Below are 20,419 nucleotides of genomic sequence, written 5' to 3'. Positions count from 1 at the left end.
TCAGCGGCCGCCACGCTCCGGGCCAATCGGAGCCCCCCGCATGCACAGAGAGCCGGGCGGGGCGGGATGGAGAGTTGTGGTGACAGTAACCCCGGGTTCTGCCGCCATCGTGAGTGTGGGCAGTCGTGCCTGGCTCAGAGCTGGCCGCCATTTCTATTGACGGTCGTCTCGAAGCTCAGGGTGGCTGGCGGCGAGCTCTGCCCTCACCTAACATGGCCGGCGAGGAGGCGGTCACGTGAGCTTGGCGCTATTCTTCCTACTCCTCCCGCCGCTCGCCCCATCCCGCCGGCGCCCTCTGGGGGGCGGCCACGTGGAGATCCGGGGGGTGAGCGCGGGGCGGGACGGGACAAAGCGCGACAGGGCGCGGCGCCTGGGGTAGAGGTGAGACAGAGGCGCGCGATGGTGGCTCCTTGAGGGATGAAGCGGGAGGCAACGGGGACAGAGAGGGCGCGGGGAGCTGCTGCTGCCCGGCTTCCCCGAGAGATCCTGCCCCTGCGGCCATCGGCCCTTCGGTGCGGAGCGGCGGCCGGGCAGGAGCTGGCGCTGTGCGGCTGAAATCACCGCCAGGGATGGCTGTTATGTGTGAGCGCTGTCGCTAGCGCAGCCGCTACGCCCGGGTTCTGTTTCCCCTCGGCGCTTTCTGGTTCCATGGAGCGCTGCCGTGGCCTGGCGGGGGGTGGGGGAATGGGGAGGAGCGGCTTTTCGGGTGCGTTCCCTCGGGTTGGGGTCACCCCGCTCCGTCGGGCTCGGCACCACGACGTGAAGCTGCTCGCCTCTGCGGCGATGGCTCTTTATCCTGAAATAGCTCTGTAGCAATCAGGGAAGTGCGCGTACGTCAGTATACAGGTCAGCGCGCTCCTAAAAGCTGGCCCTATAACCTGGCGTTAAGCTGTTGTAATTCCTCAATTCCTCACTTATGGAGGTGCAGTGTTACCTTATCTCCTACGATACCCGGTGGGGTACAGCACGTAAGGTGCGGTCACGTACTTGATTCATTTGGCAGTGACCCTATAGCTGACGTCGGGAACAAGGAGGAGTACCCGGAGGAGCGGAGCGGCTTCGGGTCCCCGACCCGTGCCCGGTTGGCGGCGCTGCCCAGGTAGGTGGCGGCCCCGCGTGAAGCGACCGCCAGAGGGCGCTGTGCCTGCGCGGAGCGGAGTCCATTGGTCCTTAAGGGCCGGTTGACCAGCCCAGGGTGGCGGTGTGTGGTTAAGGGGAGGATTGGTTGGCCGGGAGCGTCCCGTGTGTCTCGTCTCTAAGTGTGTTGTATGAAGGGGAGAAAGTGCTTTTTCACTCCTCAGTAGGCGTATTCTACGTAGCTGTATAGTCCCTTTGTAGCTGGTACTGTCCCAGACCTTGTTTCCTGGTTCAGATTTCTATTTCCTGTTGCTTTTTTTTCCTACTTTCATAAGTTCCCAAGCTAATGAGGAGATACAGCTTAAAATAGCAACTATCACATTCATTCTTATAAATGCTGATGGATAAAAAAAAACCCAAACACCTCTAGTGCTTAAATCTGACCTCAGAGGTCATCTCTAGAATAGAGTTGGACAAGGTATTAAAACGTACCAAAAACAGTAGCCAACAAGGGAGGATGCTATGTTGGCATGCTCTTGATGGCTCTACTTGGATGCTTGCAGACAGTGTGTGAGGGGGTGAAATGCCATCTCTGGAGAGATTTGGGCACAATCCAGTGCATTGCTGCAGGCCTGGGCAGAGTGGCTGGCAAGCTGCAGCAAAGAAATGGGTCTAGGGATGTTGTTGACAGCTGGCTAAGTATCTGCCAGCAGTGTGCCCAGGTGACCAAGAAGGCCAGTGACATCCTGGCTTGCTTCAAAAATAGTGCAGTCAGCAGGAGCAGGGAGGTGGTCATCCTTTTGTACTCAGTGCTGGTGAGACTGCACCTTGAGTGCTGTGTTCAATTTGGTCACTCACTGAGAAAGATGCTGAGGCCCTGGAGTGTGCCAAAGAAGGGCAACAAAGCTGTGAATGGAGAACAAGTCTTGCAGGGAACAGCAAAGGGAACTGGGATTGTTGAGGCTGGCCAAGAGGAGGCTTAGGAGAGACCTTATTGCTCTCCTGTCCTGCTTGAAAGGAGATCCTAGCAAGGTGGGGGTCAGCCTCTTTTGTGTAGTGATAGAATGAGAGTCAGTGGCCCTAAGTTGTGCTGGGGGAGGTTTAGGTTGGATATTAGGAAAAAAAATCTTAGAGTGGTGAAGCATTGGAGCAGGCTGCCTATAGAAGTGGTGGAGTCACTGTCTCTGGAGGTGTTCAGGAAGCATGTAGATGTGATACTTGGGGATACAGTTTAGTGGGCATGGTGATAATGGGTTCATTGTTGGACTAGTTAATCTTAATGGTCTTTTCTAACCTTAGTGATTCTGTGATTCAGCATGCAGATTGGCTGCAAAACTCTTCATATATTTATCCTGAAAAGTGTCTAAAAAGCACAACTGAGCCAAGCAGGGAAGACTGAAAAGTTAATTCTTAAAACTTCTGATGCTTTCACAGAAGAAGTATTAAGGAAAGAAGTGTTTGAGACTTTTATTTATTTCAGATGGTTTTTTAAACATTATTTTCACACTGTTGAATTCCAGGAAGGGATGAACTCCTGTTGAAAATCTCTCTGTGGTTCAATTTCTGTGAGGGAGTATGTTATGTCACGTCGCTTTGAAGATTCTTCAAAAGTTGCGGGAATGTTGGTGATGAATAAGACTGCATTTGGTTAATATATTCCTCTAACCTTTATTATTAAAAAGTAGTGGGTTTTTTTAATTGAAACCCGTTTTTGGCACTAAAAAATAAAAACTGTAAATCGCATGTATTCTTGCATTTATTTAGCAAATTCATTTTAAACATCAAATTCAGTGTCTACCTGCCTACCTGTTGTGATAAATGGCACTTGAATTTTGAGGCTTGCCAACATCAATTTTCAACAGAGCGGGTTATCTAGAAACTTGACAAGATCACTAAATTTATTAAACTTGATCTCAGAAGACTAGGTATTGTCTTCATGCTTTGTTTTTAATCTCCTAGCTTGTTTCCCTTCAGGGAAATTCAAGTTGTATAATGCATACATTTATCTTCAAAATCTCAGTGTCCTGGCAAAAGCTTCCTTTCTTCAGGCATACACTAAGATTGGAGTCTACAAGATCTTAGAAAAGAACGAATAAAGAAAGCTTTGTGATAAACAGTGTATGGGATATGTAGCTTTTGTGTCACTCAGATTATGAAGTTGGAGGTTGATAAAGCTGTTTGGCACTTGAGTCCTTTTACAAGGATTGATCGACTGCTGTAATAGCTGAAGTTTGTGAATGAGAGGATTTCAGTTTGCTGCTGGGATACATGTTGCTCCATGTCATATACAAGTTGTTCAAACATCTGTGCTGCTATATGGCCTGATTCTTCAGTGTCCATTTTTTTGTGGGTAGATTTTTCAGAAATGTGAGATATCTCTGTATTTAATGGAGGAATTCAGCAAGGGAGCTTTCTAGAGGCAAGGGTTTATACAAGATAGACTGCACTGTTCAGATAGTTAATTCCTAGCCAGCAGTTCTTGAAGTGGTAGTCCAATACCTCATTTACTACTGCTGTGGAAAAAGGATTATGCTGTGACAGAACTCATTTTTATCCATCTGTGTAAAGAAGTAGTACTAGGCATGGCTTAAAAACACTTTCCATTTCGTGGATGTGTTTACTTAGGCTATTTACATTGTAAAACAAGGCAAAAATTGTAAAGACCTACCACAGAACTCTTCCTTTGAGCCCCAGATGAGAGCTTTTATTAGAGTCTGTAATAGTAGGAATTACACAAAATAGAAAATTTCTAGAACTATTTTCTAGTAATTTTTCCTGTTATGTGTAGGAATATATATGTACATGTATATATGGATAGAATCATAGAATCACCAGGGTTGGAAAAGACCCACGGGATTACCTGGTCCAACCAGTCACCAATAGCTCTCACTAAATCATGTCCCTCAACACAATGTCCAAACCTTCCTTGAACACCTCCAGGGTCAGTGACTCCACCACCTCCCTGGGCAGCCCATTCCAGTGCCTGACCACTCTTTCAGAGAAGTAGTATTTTCTAATATCCAGCCTAAATCTCCCTTGGCACAGCTTGAAGTCATTCCTTCTAGTCCTTTCACCAGTTACACAAGAGAAGAGGCCGACCCCCAGGTCACTACAACCTCCCTTCACTTAGTTATAGAGAGCAATAAAGGTCTCCCTTGAGCCTCCTCTTCTCCACACTGAACAATCCCAGCTCCTTCAGCCGCTCCTCATAAGGCCTGTGCTCCAGACCCCTCACCAGCTTTGTCGTCCTTCTTTGAACCCGCTCCAGGGCCTCAATGTTTCAAAACTTGATGGGTGGAGACAGTGGAGTTCAAAGGCTTGGAGAGGGTTGGGGGGATGCTGCTTCTCTTAAGTGCCTGTATACTAATGCGCGTAGCATGGGGAATAAACAGGAAGAGCTGGAGTTCTGCGTGCGGTCGCGAGGTCATGATCTCATCGCGATCACGGAGACGTGGTGGGACAGCTCGCATGACTGGAATGTTGTCATGGAGGGCTATGTGCTTTTTAGGAAAGATCGGCTGGCTAGGCGGGGTGGTGGAGTTGCTCTTTATGTGAGAGAGCAGCTAGAATGTATTGAACTTCACTTGGGGGAGAGTGATGTAGCAGTGGAGAGCTTATGGGTGAGAATCAAGGGGCAGGCTGGTAAGGGTGACACTGTTGTGGGTGTGTACTACAGGCCCCCTGATCGGGATGAGGAGGCTGATGAGGCCTTCCATAAGCAACTGGATGTAGCGTCACGTTCCCAGGCACTGGTGCTTATGGGGGACTTCAATTATCCAGATATTTGCTGGACGACCAACATGGCCAGGCACGCACGGTCCAGACGGTTCTTGCAGTGCATTGAAGACAACTTTCTGATGCAGGTGGTGGAGGAACCGATGCGGGGAGGGGTGTTACTGGACCTTATTCTCACCAACAGGGATGGACTTGTTAAGGAAGTAAAGGTTGGGGGCAGTTTGGGTTGTAGTGATCATGAGATGGTAGAGTTCAAGATCCTGAGTGGAAGAAGCAAAGCAATAAGTAGGATTGCTACCCTGGACTTTAGGAGAGCTAACTTTGATCTCTTCCGGGACCTACTGGGAGCTATGCCGTGGGCTCGGGTGTTAGAAGGTAAGGGGGCCTCTGAGAGCTGGTCAGCATTTAAACAGCTCTTTTTCCAAGCTCAGGATCGGTGCGTCCCTGTGAGCAAGAAATCGGGAAAAGGTGGCAGGAGACCTGTGTGGATGAGCAAGGAGCTCATGCGCAAGCTCAAAGGAAAGAAGAAGGTCCATGAAATGTGGAAAAAGGGTCTGACCACTTGGGAAGAATATAGGAATGTAGTCAGGGCCTGCAGGGATGCATCGAGGAAGGCTAAAGCCCGTCTGGAATTGAATCTGGCTAAAGTGATAAAGGATAATAAAAAAGGCTTCTTCAAGTATGTTAACAGCAAAAGGAAAACTAGAGAGAATGTGGGCCCCTTTCTAAGTGAGGGAGGCGGGTTCTGGTAATGGGGGATGCTGAGAAGGCAGAGATACTGAATGCCTTCTTTACTTCCATCTTCAGTGAAAAGGCTCTCCCGCAGGAATCCCACACCCTGGAGGTTAGTGAGAGGGTCTGGGGAATGGGAGACTTCCCTTTAGTCAGGAAAGAGGACGTGCGTGAGCGCCTAGGCAGTACTAAGGTCCACAAGTCCATGGGACCTGATGGGGTGCATCCACGTGTGCTGAGGGAGCTGGCGGAGGTCATTGCCGAACCGCTCTCCATCATTTTTGAGAGGTCTTGGACAACAGGGGAGGTCCCTGAAGACTGGAGGATAGCCAATGTCACTCCGGTCTTCAAAAAGGGCAAGAAGGAAGATCCGGGTAATTATAGGCCTGTCAGCCTCACCTCCGTCCCTGGAAAGGTGATGGAACAGCTTGTGCTGGATACCATCTCCAGACAACTGGGAGAAAAGGAGGTTATCAGGAGTAGTCAGCATGGGTTCACCAAGGGGAGATCGTGCTCCAACCAACTTGGTGGCCTTCTATGATGCTGTCACATGCTGGGTGGATGGCGGAAGAGCGGTAGATGTAATCTACCTTGTTTTTAGAAAGGCATTTGATACTGTCTCCCACGACATCCTTATAACAAAGCTGAGGAAGTGTGGGATAGACGAGTGGACAGTGAGGTGGGTTGAGAACTGGCTGACTGGCAGAGCGCAGAGGGTCGTCGTTGGTGGTGCAGAGTCTGGCTGGAGACCTGTAACCAGTGGTGTCCCCCAGGGGTCTGTGCTGGGTCCGGTCTTGTTCAACATCTTCATCAATGACCTTGATGAGGGGATAGTGGCCACCCTCAGCAAGTTTGCTGATGATACGAAGTTGGGAGGATTGACTGACACGCCTGAAGGCTGTGCTGCCATTCAGCGAGACCTGGACAGGCTGGAGAGCTGGGCAGTAAGAAACCGGATGAGGTTCAACAAAAGCAAGTGTAGGGTCTTACACCTAGGGAGGAAGAATTGCATGCACCAATACAGGCTGGGGGATGAGCTGCTGGAGAGGAGCTCTGCAGAGAGGGACCTAGGCTTCCTGGTGGACGACAGGTTGGCCATGTGCCAGCAGTGCGCCCTCGTGGCCAAAAAGGCCAATGGCATTCTGGGGTGCATTAAGAAGAGCGTGTCCAGCAGGTTGAGGGAGGTGATCCTCCCCCTCTACTCTGCCCTGGTAAGGCCTCATCTGGAGTACTGTGTCCAGTTCTGGGCTCCCCAGTACAAAAAAGACAGGGATCTCTTGGAAAGAGTCCAGCGGAGGGCCACAAAGATGGTGAGGGGCCTGGGGCATCTCCCCTATGAAGAAAGGCTAAGTGAACTGGGTCTGTTTAGCCTTGAGAACAGACGACTGAGAGGGGACCTGATCCAGGTCTATAAATATCTGAGGTGTGGCGGCCATAGTGGTGAGGCCAGTCTCTTTTCAGTGGTACGTGGAGACAGGACGAGGGGAAACGGACATCAGCTGCAGCACAGGAAGTTTCGCACGAATGTGCGTAAAAACTTCTTCACGTGAGGGTGACGGAGCACTGGAACAGGCTGCCCAGGGAGGTTGTGGAGTCTCCTTCTCTGGAGATATTCAAGTCTCACCTGGACGCCTACCTGTGCGACCTGGTGTAGGGAACCTGCTTTGGCAGGGGGGTTGGTCTCGATGATCTCTAGAGGTCCCTTCCAACCCCTACAATTCTGTGATTCTGTGAATGTCTTTCTTGCAGCGAGGGGCCCAAAACTGGACACAGTACGTGAAGTGTGGCCTCACCAGAACTGAGTACAGGGGGAGAATCGCTTCCTTGTTCCTGCTGGCAACACCGTTCCTGATGCAAGCCAAGATGCCATTGGCCTTGTTAGCCACCTGGGCGTACTGCTGGCTCATGTTCAGCCGAGCATCAATCAATACCCCCAGGTCTACACAGTCTTCCAGCCATTCCGCCCCAAGCCTGTAGCATTGCCTGGGGTTGTTGTGGCCAAAGTGCAGGACCCGGCATTTGGTCTTGTTGAACCTCATCCCATTGGCTGCAGCCGAGCTATCCAACCTGTCCAGATCCATCTGTAGAGCCTGCTACCCCCAGACAGATAGACACTTCCAGCCAACTTGGTGTCATCTGGTAACTTACTGAGGGTGCACTCAATGCCCTCATCCAGGTCATCAGTAAAGATGTGTGAGTATATATGAGGGCTGCTCTGGACATACTGCCTCTTATTTATTATATTGGTCTACAACATCAGGCGTGGATGTTGGTGGTATGGCAGTAGAGGTTGAACCTTTGCATCAAGATTCTGTTACATCCTGTTGCCGGTGACAGATGGCAGCAGAGGGGCAGTCTGACAAAATGGTGTCTGACATGGAAATGCATATGAAGCAAAGGTGTGTCATTGAATTCCTTCACGTGTAAAAAAGTGGCACCCATTGACATGCATTGAGACTTGCTGAATGTTCATGGGGACCAAGCAGTGGATATGAGCACATTGAAGCAGTGGGTGGTGAGTTTCAGCAGTGGTGGCAGTGGCAGCTCTGCTGGTGCAGATTTCTACAACCGTAGCATGTAGGCTCTTGTTCGTTGCTGTCAAAAATGCGGTTAATGTTAAAAAAGATAGTTTTGTAGCTTAGAATTTGCTTGTCAGTTTGTGTTATTGTGTTCCTTGTGTCTGTTGTAGTTTTCATGGCAATAAGAAGCTTTACTTTCAGAGCAGTCTGTGTATATAGCACGATATAAATGCGTGCCATTTCCAGGAATTGTATAGTTTTCTGGATTAATTGACGTTAGTTTGGAAATAAAGAGTCATAAATATTATATTTGTTTCTCTTTAATGTTAGGAGGGACAAATCAATTGAGGAAAAGGTGACTCTATGAGGCAGTTGGTGAGTGATCCTAATAAATCTTGTCTGACATCCGTCTGATGGACAGATTTAGACCAAAACATGGGAGAAAATATTTCCAACCAAAAACCTAATTGTACCTAAAAAGTGCCATTTTTCAAGTTTCATGTCCGTGAGAACAGGGCAAGAATAACAATAAACAAAATACCTTGACGTTTATGAAATTTAACCTAGAAAAGTGGGAAGCTTAAATTAAAATAATAGAACTAGACCACCATGTTTTCTGCTGGAAATGATAATGGAAGTTAACTTTTTTTAACTAGTTTATGATTTTAAATTACTAAAGATTAGCATTAAAATACCTGTGTTTTTTATGCCCTTGATATCAGCTGAAATACTTTGCAGATAATACCATGGGTCAGCACAGTGTTGTGAAACAAAGCACTGTGGACAGATGGCCTTTCCTTCTACGCAAGAGTGTGAAGGTTTGGATTTTGACAGTGCTCACCCAGTAATGATGTGTGGTGTGGGTGCCAAGGGAAATTCCTTTCTTGCTTGCCAAGACCATACCTAGCCACTGGCAAGCTAGCAAACTCAGAAGTTCAAAGTACTCTGTTCTGAACAATTAATCATCTTCTGGCTTCCTCTCCCACGAGCTTCAGAGTCCCAGACAAAAGAGAGTTCTGAAGATCATGTGTAAATCCAGTGTGAGATTAAAGTGAGAATAAATTACAGAGCTTTCTTCCATAAACACAGGCATCATTGAGATGGTGCTCTTGCCAGTAGAGACAGTATGGGGCACAAAGGGAAGCATCTGAAGTAGGGTCTGTGTTAACTGAAATGTTATCGATTGAAAATAAAAGTCTCTGTACTTGCAGGAGATGGCACAAATCCTGAAATGTAGTCTGAATATGATTTTGTCTATTTACTCCAAAGCTGCAGATTATTCAGTTTATTTTTCTTTGTTCAGTATTGTAGTACCTTTTCTTTCTGTAAGAATCACCTTGACCAATTTCTCTCTTTTTCTGTTTCTATACCTCGTATCATGTTATTAATGTATGTTCTTTTAACTTCTGGTCTTGATAGGTGAATATATGTGAATTTTGAACACAAGATGGCTCAGAAGAGGAGCTCAAGTGGGCGGTCATTCCCATTATTGTTGTTGATTATTGTTGTGGCCTTTGTTCATTTGACTGTCTGCCCATTTACAAAAGTGGAGGAAAGCTTTAACCTACAGGCTATCCATGATGTTGTATACCACCAACTGGACTTGGATAAGGTAAATTCAAAATAGGTGTTCTTTCTTTGGATACTGTTAAAGCTTGCTATTACTTTCTATATGAGTAGAAAATATGCAATGTGAGTATAATTTATCTTGATTTTCTTTTGTTTCTGATTTGCCTACCTTAAATTTTCCTTTTTGCAGTATGATCACCATGAATTTCCTGGAGTTGTCCCAAGAACGTTTCTTGGACCGATCTTTATTGCTGCTCTTTCCAGCCCAGCTATATACATACTTTCCCTGTTAAAAATGTCCAAGTTCTACTCCCAGCTGATTGGTACGTGAACTTTACATTCAGACTTGGTTTAATGTAATGTAATGTTCAGTGTTTGAGTCAGTGGTTAAAATGTTATTTTTTTTTTGCTAATGAGGGATTTTACAAACTGTAGTTACGTGGAGCCAGCATGGCAATTCCACTTCTTTTTTTGGGGGGTGTAATTAAGAACACAGAGGAAGTGTTTCTTAGCAAAAACCTAGAGAAAGTGTATTCAGAGGATATATTCCATTGTATACTTCCATTTACACTTTGTAAAATATTGCTTGATTTGGGCACAGAATCACTGACCTCTGTGCAAAAGTATCAAGTTAAAGATGAGTTAAAACAAACTAATGTGGAAAGGGTTTGGTTCTTTTCTGTTAAGTGGCTTGCATTATAAGCTCTTCAGTAGTGTTCTTAATAATTTCTTCCCTTTGTGTGTTTACACGTTCATTGGTGATCAGTCTGATACTATTCTTATTTTGTGCTTTTATTCTTCTAATAGTCCGAGGAAGCCTGGGGCTCAGTGTGATTTACACGCTATGGAAGTTGCAAAAAGAAGTTAGAAAGCAGTTTGGAGCAACTACGTCAACAGTCTTCTGTCTCATAACTGTTACTCAGTTTCACTTGATGTTTTACTGTACACGAACCCTTCCCAATGTATTTGCACTTCCTTTTGGTAAGTATTTGCATATGGATAATTTCAAAATGTAAAAATTCTGTTAAAATATGTGGATAATTAAATTATAGAAAAAATATAGTCAGCCCAAGTTAATATTTATGCTTGGTTGTGCTGTGATAACAAGATGAGAAAACTTAAGGGGTTTTGAGTGTTTTGTTTTTTTTTTGTTTTTTTTTTTCTCACAGAAATGCTTACAGTGACTGTTAAATCTAATGCAACATCTGAATACACAATGAGTTGGAGTTTGTCAGAGATTTGAGTACACTTATCTAATACATAAAACACGGAGGTATTGGAAAGGCAGTAGGCATACTTTTTGTTAAAAAAACAAAACAAAAAAAAGCAACCCACTTTCTCTACAGAGGAAACAATTTTCTCATGAGGCTGTGGAACTAACTATCACAGCAAGCTCTCCACTTACTTTTCTGGAATCATCTATAAATGTAGCAGTACAGAACTGGGGGAAAAAACAAAATCAGTGTCAAAATCATACCCTACGTACACGATTTTTCCCCAGAGATGATGAGAGGAACAATTAACCACATGTGATAAATATTAGCATAGTCACTTAATGCTTCAGTGGAATTTGTTTGGTTATTAAAAAACAAGGTTGATGTAAGAACCTGCATAGATCGGAACTGAAAAACAAAACAGAGAGAAGTGAGTCATCAAACACTGTGTAGTAGTAAACTCTCCAGATCATTTCTGTGGGTGTTAAAAATACAAATTGTTTTAAGTGTTTCTACTCTTAGTATTTCACATGTAATCAGTTGGTATTGTTCTTTTGCATTTTACTTAGGATCCAGACCACTTTACAATGTAGTCAGTGTTATGTTGTGATTTGAACTCTGTAATAGTAGAGATAACTTTGTGGAGATATAGTTTATCTCTAGCTAACGTTATAGATGGATTTTGTAGATCCTTCTCCCTCACCTATAGTCCGTAGTCTATATTTCATATTTGAAATGGGGTGCTGTCATCAGTAATACAAGATATACTCATCTAAGGAAAAAAAAGCTTTTCAGGAGATGGTGGGAAACAATAATTATGAGTCCTAGTTTGAAAGGCAGTTAGTATTTAAATTTGAAGGGGGTGGGGGTCAATCTATCAAATGCACTGTTCAGAAGCTCTGCCACATGTTCTTTTTGTGGTATGCTTTTCCTGATTACTTAAGCATCAGTGATAGTATGCTGTATGATTTTCCAAACTCTGTTTCTGTGATAGAAGAAGGATTTCTGGATTAAAACTCCTAGGAAGACTGAGATGGGATCGGTTGGGAAGTTAGAGTAACAGGGTCCTTTTCTTAATAAAAGTGTTCCCTGTAGAAAACAAATAGATGAGACAGTGTATTTTATCTTTACAGTGCTGTTGGCGTTGACATTTTGGATACAGCAAAAGCAGAGGCCATTCATTTGGTTCTCATCTTTGGCAATTATAGTCTTCAGATCAGAGCTCGCCATATTCTTAGGTCTCATGCTTCTTGTGACATTTTTAACCAAAAGGATCTCCATTTTAAAGATACTTTCCCATGCTGTTCCTGCTGGATTTTTTTGGTTGGGTAAGTATTTGCTGGGGTTGGGGGGGAAGCCACATATTAAATTCAGCAGAAATATCAGAGATTTGCTTTTTTTTTTTTTTCTTTTTTTCTGGTGTCCTGGCCCTTAGGGTTTGGTTTTGTCTCATTCTGTTTACCAGTAATACCACAAGCATGTTCATTTCTTTGAATTTTTGTGTGCAAGGAAGTAAGTATGCACAGAACTCCAGGAAGATACTATGACCTCTGCCTTTAGATGTCCTGTATGATGTCCTGGTCTTGAAAAATCTTAGATGTACAAGTTAATTCAGTATAATTAATACCAGGCTGTAGTTCCAGGTACATTATCAACTGTATTATCTATTGCCATGATGACAAGCTGAAACTGAGGATAAAATGAAAGTGACAGACAGGAATACTGAACAAGAGGATTGTGGAGGGTCACAGTTCTGCTTTGTAGATGCTTGAGGTTTAAGAAAATTCTCCTTTGTGTCTCTTTATTACATTAATTTGGACAGCTATGATTTTCCACATTAGAGAGGCTGAAAAATTTTGTTTCTACTTATTCATGGGCAGCTCATGCACATGCATTTAAACACTCTACGCTTTTCTGCCAACCTGACTGATAAAAATGCTATCATCAGGTGACCAGTGATGAGCTCTGGTAGCGTGGTTAATTTTCTGCAGTGTGGACAGCAGAAACAGTGAAGGATCATTGCATGTGCATTTGGAAGCACCTCATTCTGAAAGAGTCCAGAGGTCCAACAGGAATTTCACTGATCACTCTCATTCCCTCACTGGCAAACTTCATAAAAAACAGAGCACTATTTACCTAGTAAATAGTAACAAACATCTTACCAGCTACACAATAAAAATCTAGTGCTGCTTGAAGTTAAAAACGTATTTCTTACCATTCATTATGTTTGGTGCTCTACTATTCTTTTTAAAACAAAGTTTAATTAAACCACTGTATTTTAAGCCATTGTCTTTCACACCTGGGGTTGGAGTTAAGCAAGTCTCAAGTTAGATTCCTAGGTGGCATGCTTCAACAAAGAGGCATATTATGTGACATATATTATGTCACTTCATAATATAAAGTGCCTCCCCTTCTGCATTTCCCTTGCATTATAGATAGATAGATTCAGCCTTTTCTGTGGCTTTAGGTCAGACTCACAGTGCGTATTCAAGTTGGTGTTGCTGTCATCAGTAAATGTGCAGAGTGGATGTGCTTGTTTGGTTTACCTTAGTTTTTAATTCATCTAGATGTGTATTTAATTCTTTCAGGGCTAACAGTGGCTGTGGACTCTCTGTTTTGGAGGCAACTTGTGTGGCCTGAAGGGAAAGTACTCTGGTATAACACAATTTTAAACAAAAGTTCCAACTGGGGAGTATCCTTTCAAACATCCAGGGAAAAAGAGCTGTAACATTGTCAGCTGAAGTGAAGACCTATTCCTGAGACTCAGTTTTCGTGTTACTGAAATACTTGATGAAAGGCAGAATGTATGTGAAGTTATAAGGCGATGTCTGTATCTTAGATCTTTCCTTAAGATTTTAACTTTCCTCTGCAGATTTTTCTTTTTTCTTTTTTTCTTCTTCGTGGTGCCCCAGTATAAATCCAGGTTCGTTCCCTGTGATTTTCCTCATCATTAACATCATTTGATATACCTTTATTGGATGATTTGAAAGCAGTTAAGCAACTGCTCTTGTTTTTCGAAAGAGTAAGGCAGAAAACCAAATCCTTGGAATAATGTAATATACAAAATACTACTGCATATTTGCAAATTTTGTCTGCTACTGTAAAGAATAATTACTCATTAGCAGTAAAACCATCCTTAACTCTCCTTTTCACCTTGAAGACATCCCCCTTCTTTTGGTATTTCTATTCAGCTCTGCCTCGTGCTTTGGGATGCAGCATTATATTTGTACCTTTAGGTGCAGCAGAAAAGAGAACTCGGATATTACTTTTGCCAGCACTGGGCTTTATTTTCTTGTATTCATTTCTTCCACACAAAGAGTTGCGCTTTATCATATACACTTTCCCCGTCTTCAACATAGTAGCTGCTAAAGTGTGCTCACGAATGTAAGTTTGAAATTGCTTTTTTTTTTTTTTTTTTTTAATGTAAGAGGAAGGAGAACTTATTACTGTTCTTATACACTTTTTTTCTCTCTTGGAATTGTGATTATATTAAGATCTAGAGAAGCTCTAGAAAGAATATATCATTATGCCTGTTCTACTAGTGAGAGAAATGGAGACAAAAGTGATAGGATATGAAGCAATAATTTGATAAGTCTGTGGCAGAGGCAAAAATGGAGTTCTGATCTAGAGTTCTGAATTGCAGTAGCATCATGCTATTGCAGTTCAGTTTATCCACAAGAGAAGTAGTTTCTACTGTGTTGTTAACATAAGTCTCCTCAGGAAATTGTTTAATACACAGGTGGAACCGTATATTACCATATATACTCGTGCAATTTGGAGTTTGTATTAAATGACTACACTTGAGTATCTTGAGTAAATAAATATACGTTGAATTCTGAACTTATCTGAAGGAGAGCATATCCATTGCTAAGAGTTATGAACGCAGAAATACTTAGCTGCAATGATAGATCTTAGTCAATTTTCTTAATAAGGATATTCAAATTCAAATCTTTGTTGCTATAGTTTAGTCTCCTAGTAATAATGAATGCAGTCCTTACATGATTGTAATAAAGTTTGCACTGTCCTTTATTATCTAACTGGGATTTTTTTTTTTGTGAAAGATCACAGTAATCAATGACTATTATGAAACAAATATAACAGTTTAGTCTTGCTTTTTTTTTTTTCCCCTCTCAATAGACTGAATAACTACCGGAAATCTTGGCTGTACAAACTTGGATCTTTTTTTGTTGTAATGCATCTTCTAGTTAATGCTGCTTATTCTGGAACTTCTCTGTATGTTTCACATTTCAATTATCCTGGAGGAGTAGCAATTCAGAAGTTGCATGAGTTGGTACCTTCAACAGCAGGTATGTCAAGCTAGTTTTGAGGTATGTTTGTCCAACTCAGTTGTAATTTTTTGGTATTAGTACATTTTTACATGTATTGAATATTGCCTCTTCGCATTGTTTATGTGAATATTTTCAGTTACTATCGGTGACCTTATAGTAATTTTGGAACTTTCTTTGTTTCTGTAGAGGTCTCTGTTCATATTGATGTAGCTGCAGCACAAACAGGAGTCTCTCGGTTTCTAGAAATCAATTCAGATTGGAGGTATGTTCAGATTTTAAAAGGAATATATTTATATAATCTTTAAATAAGCACCTGATTTAATTTTTTTACATGCATATATGAATCTTCAGGGAATTTGGGTATGTGCAGTGCTGCCAATTTAGAAACAGAACACTGTTTTGGTAAGTTCTGTTTTGCTTAAATGCCATATAATCTTTAAATACATAAGAGAAAAAAGGACAGCGCAGAAGTTATTTTGCTAAGGCAGTGGTATCCTTAAAAGAGCTACACTTGCTATTTCACTAGTTTTTATAAGACATAGTTGTAGATGGACATTTTTCTGTTCTTGGTAGAACATAAAATAATACAATTATTAATAAATTAATAGTAATATAATTAGGGGGGAATCTCATTTTATGTGTTTTTAAATACTGTGTTGCAAAGTGAAGCTTATCTATATATTAATATTCAAAGTCTATTTTTATGCGAAACATCCTTCAGATAGATGTTATTAAAGCTGCTGTCACATAGACTGTTAGTCATATTTATTCTCTGTGGTAGATAACAGTTGAAAGCTTTGTTACCATGAGCAGAAGAGATACACAGTGTATTAAGGATCATAATATCTAAACAAATAGTAGAGCACATTCATGGGATGCCGTTTCTTGCTTTTCAGGATGATGCAAAAAAAGGGCGTCTTTATGATTCAAGGCCTACCTTGTCAACTGAAGTCAGGATTTCTAATTTGAAATGTAATCTTAATGAAAAACCTTACTTTATCCCAAACAGGTTTTGGTTTTAGTTTAAGTCTGAATGTAGAATTGTTTTTCCTAACTTGAGCTGTTCAGGATAAGGTGAAGAAACATAATGAATTTATTGGCATTGTTTGAGGAAGAATTTTGGAATAGAGAGAAAGAAGGGAATGGTATGCTTCTAGGGCAAGTTACAGGAATCACTGTATTGCCTTATTTATTTATTTATTTATTTATTTATTTATTTATTTATTTATTTCTGTGCTCTTCTGTAGTATCATAATGGTATTGACAGTTAAAGGCAGAATTCCTGTCATATTTAGCAATCCAGTGTTTGTTCAGAATTATTTTCTTGCATCTTCTATCTAGAGAGGGTTTTAATACATGAATAGTTAGGGGGAGACATTATTCTATTAGAGTACGAGTGATAGAACGTGCATGATAGCTGAAATGCTCCAGTCTTTGTTTTTTGAAGGTATATAAATACTTATTTAAACTACTCTTAAATTTTTTTTCTATAAAAATTCTATAAACAAGACTTTCCAAATACAGTGCTTAAGTTTGTTGGGCTTTTTTAGATGGGTTAGAGTTTGTTTGGATATTTCTTGTTATTTGATTGAGGTTTTTTTGAGGTAGTGCAGTGGGATTGGAAAGTCAATGAAAAATATCCCTGTCACTGATGGATGGTTCGTAGTGTTGGAGCTGTAGGGTAGCTTGTCTCTATCACTTTTATCTTTCCTCATCATAAAATGTCTTAAGGGAGGGCTGATTCATCATAAAGTTTCACATACAAAGGGCTACCATGCTGCCACTAAACTTTGCACTATTGTGCTGTCAGACATCAGCTGTCCGTTTTCTCTTTATTTAAGAATGTGACAGTTTCAGATGGGTGAAAACCAACCTACCATCTTCATAGATTTATGGATGGAGCAGCTGTAAGGACTGATGATTCTTCAGTCTACAACTGAAGTCTACAAATAAAAGTCTCTTAGAAGTTAACTGCTTTCAGTGGTGTGCTTAGATTAAATCTATGTGCCTCAAGAAAAATGCAGGTGATCCATTATTTTTCTTCAAAGGTTGACTGAAAGAAGCTTGGTGCAGATTCTTACACAAGACAGGTGTTACAGTCTTGTCTTCAATTAGTGTAGTCTCTTTGAACCAGGAATAAATATGCTGTGTAAGCTTCAAGTATTTAAAAATAATAAAATTCAGAAATGCTTGCAGCCAGATGAAAGGCCTTTTATTTGCTGATGAAGAAAATGCAAAAATAGTAGTTGGTAAAGCCTATTACAGAGTATATCATTCTTTCTGCCAGCTTTAACACATCTATCATCCTATGTGGCATCCTAAGTGATCTTTCTGGAAATAGCAGATGAAATTAAAGTGTGCTTTTTTTTGTTGTTTTGTTTTAGAAAGTACTTGTTATGCAAGATCTGGTTCTGTATTTGGTTAACCATACACACAAATCCTTTAGTTTGCTTAGAGTATCCATTGCTTCACATATCTTAAATGTTAGTGACTTTGTTAGAAATACATGAGATTACTGCTTCCAGTTTTCCACAGAGAATTCAGGGAGATGAGAAGCCAGGTCTGCAAAGCTACACATGGTAAAGGATGTTCATAGGTACATGCAAGAGTAGTTACAGGCTTGGGATTGCACAACTTCAGTACCAGTGTCCACTTAAGTAATTAACAGCCACACACTTGAGTAAGTTAATTGTGAAATGTGTGGGAGGAATCAGGTGCCTAAGTTACAAAAGCTGGTGGAGGATAGCTTGCAGAAGAGGTGCAAGAAAAAGTGAAGAGCTGCATCACTCTTCAGTTGGTTTACAGATTATTTTTTTTAACACTCTTGTTATGGTTAGATACTTACGATTGTTCTGTCCTAAACAAACTAAAGGTAAGTAACTTTGCTTTTAACCTCTATCTTCTGTACTGTTTTCCATCATTAGTAAGTGTGGGATATTTTTCTGGAATATAGAACAAAGAATTGAAGCCAGGTCTCCCCCTTTCAGAAATACAGAAAACAGTGTTCTATGGAATATTGAGGGCTGAACTCAACTTGTCCTTCCCCTTCTGAAGTTGTTGGATTGAGGGACTAAATTAGGCTGTCACATCCAATATGAGCGTCCTAACCCTTGGGCTACAAAGTTCACCTTCTTCTCTTCAGTGAAGACAGTGTCTTTATGAGACACTAAGAGAGATACCTCAGAGTCTAGAAAATTAGGTTTATGCATCTCTGTGACATGTGAGGGATGAACTGAACTCAAGTGCTCAGTTCTGGGCTCAGATCAGACAGAGAACGTACACCTAAATCTTCAATATCCCTGTCAAATACTTCAGCCATTTGGTTTCTCATCTCTTAAATTCCCTCTGCAGCTAGATTGAACGTAAGCCTTCTTAGCAAATAACTGTAAGTGGACATGTCAAGTACTTCTGAAACTTAGTTGCCTTTTATATATGTATTATATAGAGATAATAACGTGTATTTAGTGTTCTTTAACAGGTTTATAAAAGCTGATCTAAAGTCAGCTGCCCAAACATGCAGGAGTTCTTACTTTGGCAATAATTTTACATGTAATCTGTGTGTGCAAAGATGTGTTACTCGATATATCTGCAGGACTGTAACCCGCTTTAGTTGTCAGATTGCCTGTGTGAAACTTGAATGACGTTATCAGGAAATTGAACAAGTGCCAGGTTAACACTTCAATTTCCAGGCTGTTCTTTCTTTCCTGTGGTGTTCAGAGCAGTGTTTTTCCTGCTTTTTCTGGGGCTCATACTTCAACATTTCACTACCAGAAAAGAAAGATTTCTGATGAAATGCTTCATAACAGATTTTCTTAATTTCAAAAGGAAAAGGCAAGACTGTTATCCAAACATAAATTTTTGTAGATAACGCTTAGACTGACAATCATTTTCTATAGTCATTGGCTTTGCTGCTTTTTCCACAGAACTGTGAGGACTAGATAAGAAATTTTCTACAAGTCCTAAATTAGATGATAGTAATAGCAGAAAGATTTGCATGGAATGACTAGCTCTCTAGCCTCTTCAAAAAATAATGTTTTATTCTCCAAATAATTTTAAAACAGGCATATAACTGAGAATGTTTTGTATTTGTTTGTTTTGTTTCATCTTGGAAGGTATCTGCCTTGTATACATAAAGAGGAATGTAGCTAAAGCTTCTGTATTCTCTACAGGTATGACAAAAGAGAAGATGTTAAACCGGGGGACCAGCTGATGTTTTCTTACACACACATACTGATGGAAACAAACCCTCTTCAGATATCACATTACAAGACAACTCACAGGCCTCTGGCAAATATACCTGGCATCAGTAAAATTGGGTTGAACCTTACTGCACTACCTCCTTTTACTTTAAACTTAAAACCAAAATTAGTACTGTTGGAAAAACTTCCTCTATCATCTTGACTGTGAATTTTATGTAAGTCTTTTGATGTAATTTTGCTGATGACTGAATGATCTATGACAACAGCAGATTATCATTCCAGCACTGCAGTTCAGCTTCTGTGAAAAGGTACAGAAAATCTTTGTATTGATCAGTATTTAGCTTCATCCTGTTTATTATATGAATACTATAACGCACTTCTAGTCAATATAAAGTCAAATCTGAGTTAGATATTATTAGATGTGTTTGAGAGAGGCTGCTTACAAGTTTAGTGCTATTACGCGAAATGTCTACTTGATTTGGGTAGCTATTTCATAATGCAGCACAGGTATGTCCCAATTGTCCTATATAAGATACATAATGGAACGAGATCTTACTTTGGCAATAACTTTATATGTAATCTGTGTGTGCAAAGATGTATTACTCGATATATCTGCAGGACTGTAACCCGCTTAGTTGTCAGATTGCCTGTGTGAAACTTGAATGATGTTATCAGCATAGGAAAGCCATATTCATTGTAGCTTCATCACAATACATAATTGTGCCCTGTGGGCTATTAAACTAATTAAAGTGAAAGGTTCACTTAAAAAGCATTTGGACCTCTTGGCAACACTGTTTTGTAACAGTATTAAACAGTATTAAAGAATGGTTATCTTTATTTCAGTAGATCATGAACGAGCACTGCGACTTGGATTTCGCAGAAAATAGTATTTTAAAACTATTTTCCCTTTTCTTCTGCAATTGTATCTTAATTTGCAGTGCAAAAGTTTACCTACAAAAATATTTACTTGAATACACTTGAAGATAGGTGCTGTTTTATTTCTGTGTTAAGTAGTCCCCTTGGAAAAGAATAAAGAACCATGTGTTAGAATTGTATAAATTAGAATAAAATAGTATGCTCTGTAA

At 41.3% G+C, this 20,419-nt stretch overlaps 1 protein-coding gene across 5 annotated transcripts; it reads left to right on the top strand.

Annotated features, from left to right (window-relative positions):
* The first annotated feature begins 225 nt into the window (after positions 1-225).
* On the top strand, positions 226-20,419 carry ALG12 (ALG12 alpha-1,6-mannosyltransferase). Of its 5 annotated transcripts, XM_085217908.1 has the most exons (12): positions 240-381; positions 1,004-1,099; positions 8,394-8,438; positions 9,483-9,675; positions 9,823-9,955; positions 10,440-10,613; positions 11,980-12,174; positions 13,435-13,538; positions 14,007-14,230; positions 14,984-15,153; positions 15,322-15,397; positions 19,305-20,419. In XM_085217908.1, the coding sequence occupies exons 4-12, from the start codon at positions 9,511-9,513 to the stop codon at positions 19,534-19,536; spliced, it is 1,473 nt and encodes a 490-aa protein (XP_085074034.1). In that variant the 5' UTR covers positions 240-381; positions 1,004-1,099; positions 8,394-8,438; positions 9,483-9,510; the 3' UTR covers positions 19,537-20,419. The 5 variants fall into 5 exon arrangements, with proteins under 5 accessions (XP_010727315.1, XP_085074034.1, XP_010727311.1 ...); XM_010729009.3 differs by lacking the exon at positions 8,394-8,438; XM_019612059.3 differs by lacking the exons at positions 240-381; positions 8,394-8,438 and adding an exon at positions 384-512.

This window comes from Meleagris gallopavo, chromosome 1, assembly GCF_905368555.1.
Source record: "Meleagris gallopavo chromosome 1, MGAL_WU_HG_1.1, whole genome shotgun sequence".
Lineage (NCBI taxonomy): Eukaryota > Metazoa > Chordata > Aves > Galliformes > Phasianidae > Meleagris > Meleagris gallopavo.
The sequence above is the reverse complement of the archived record's forward strand: the minus strand, read 5'-3'. Positions and strand labels throughout refer to the sequence as shown.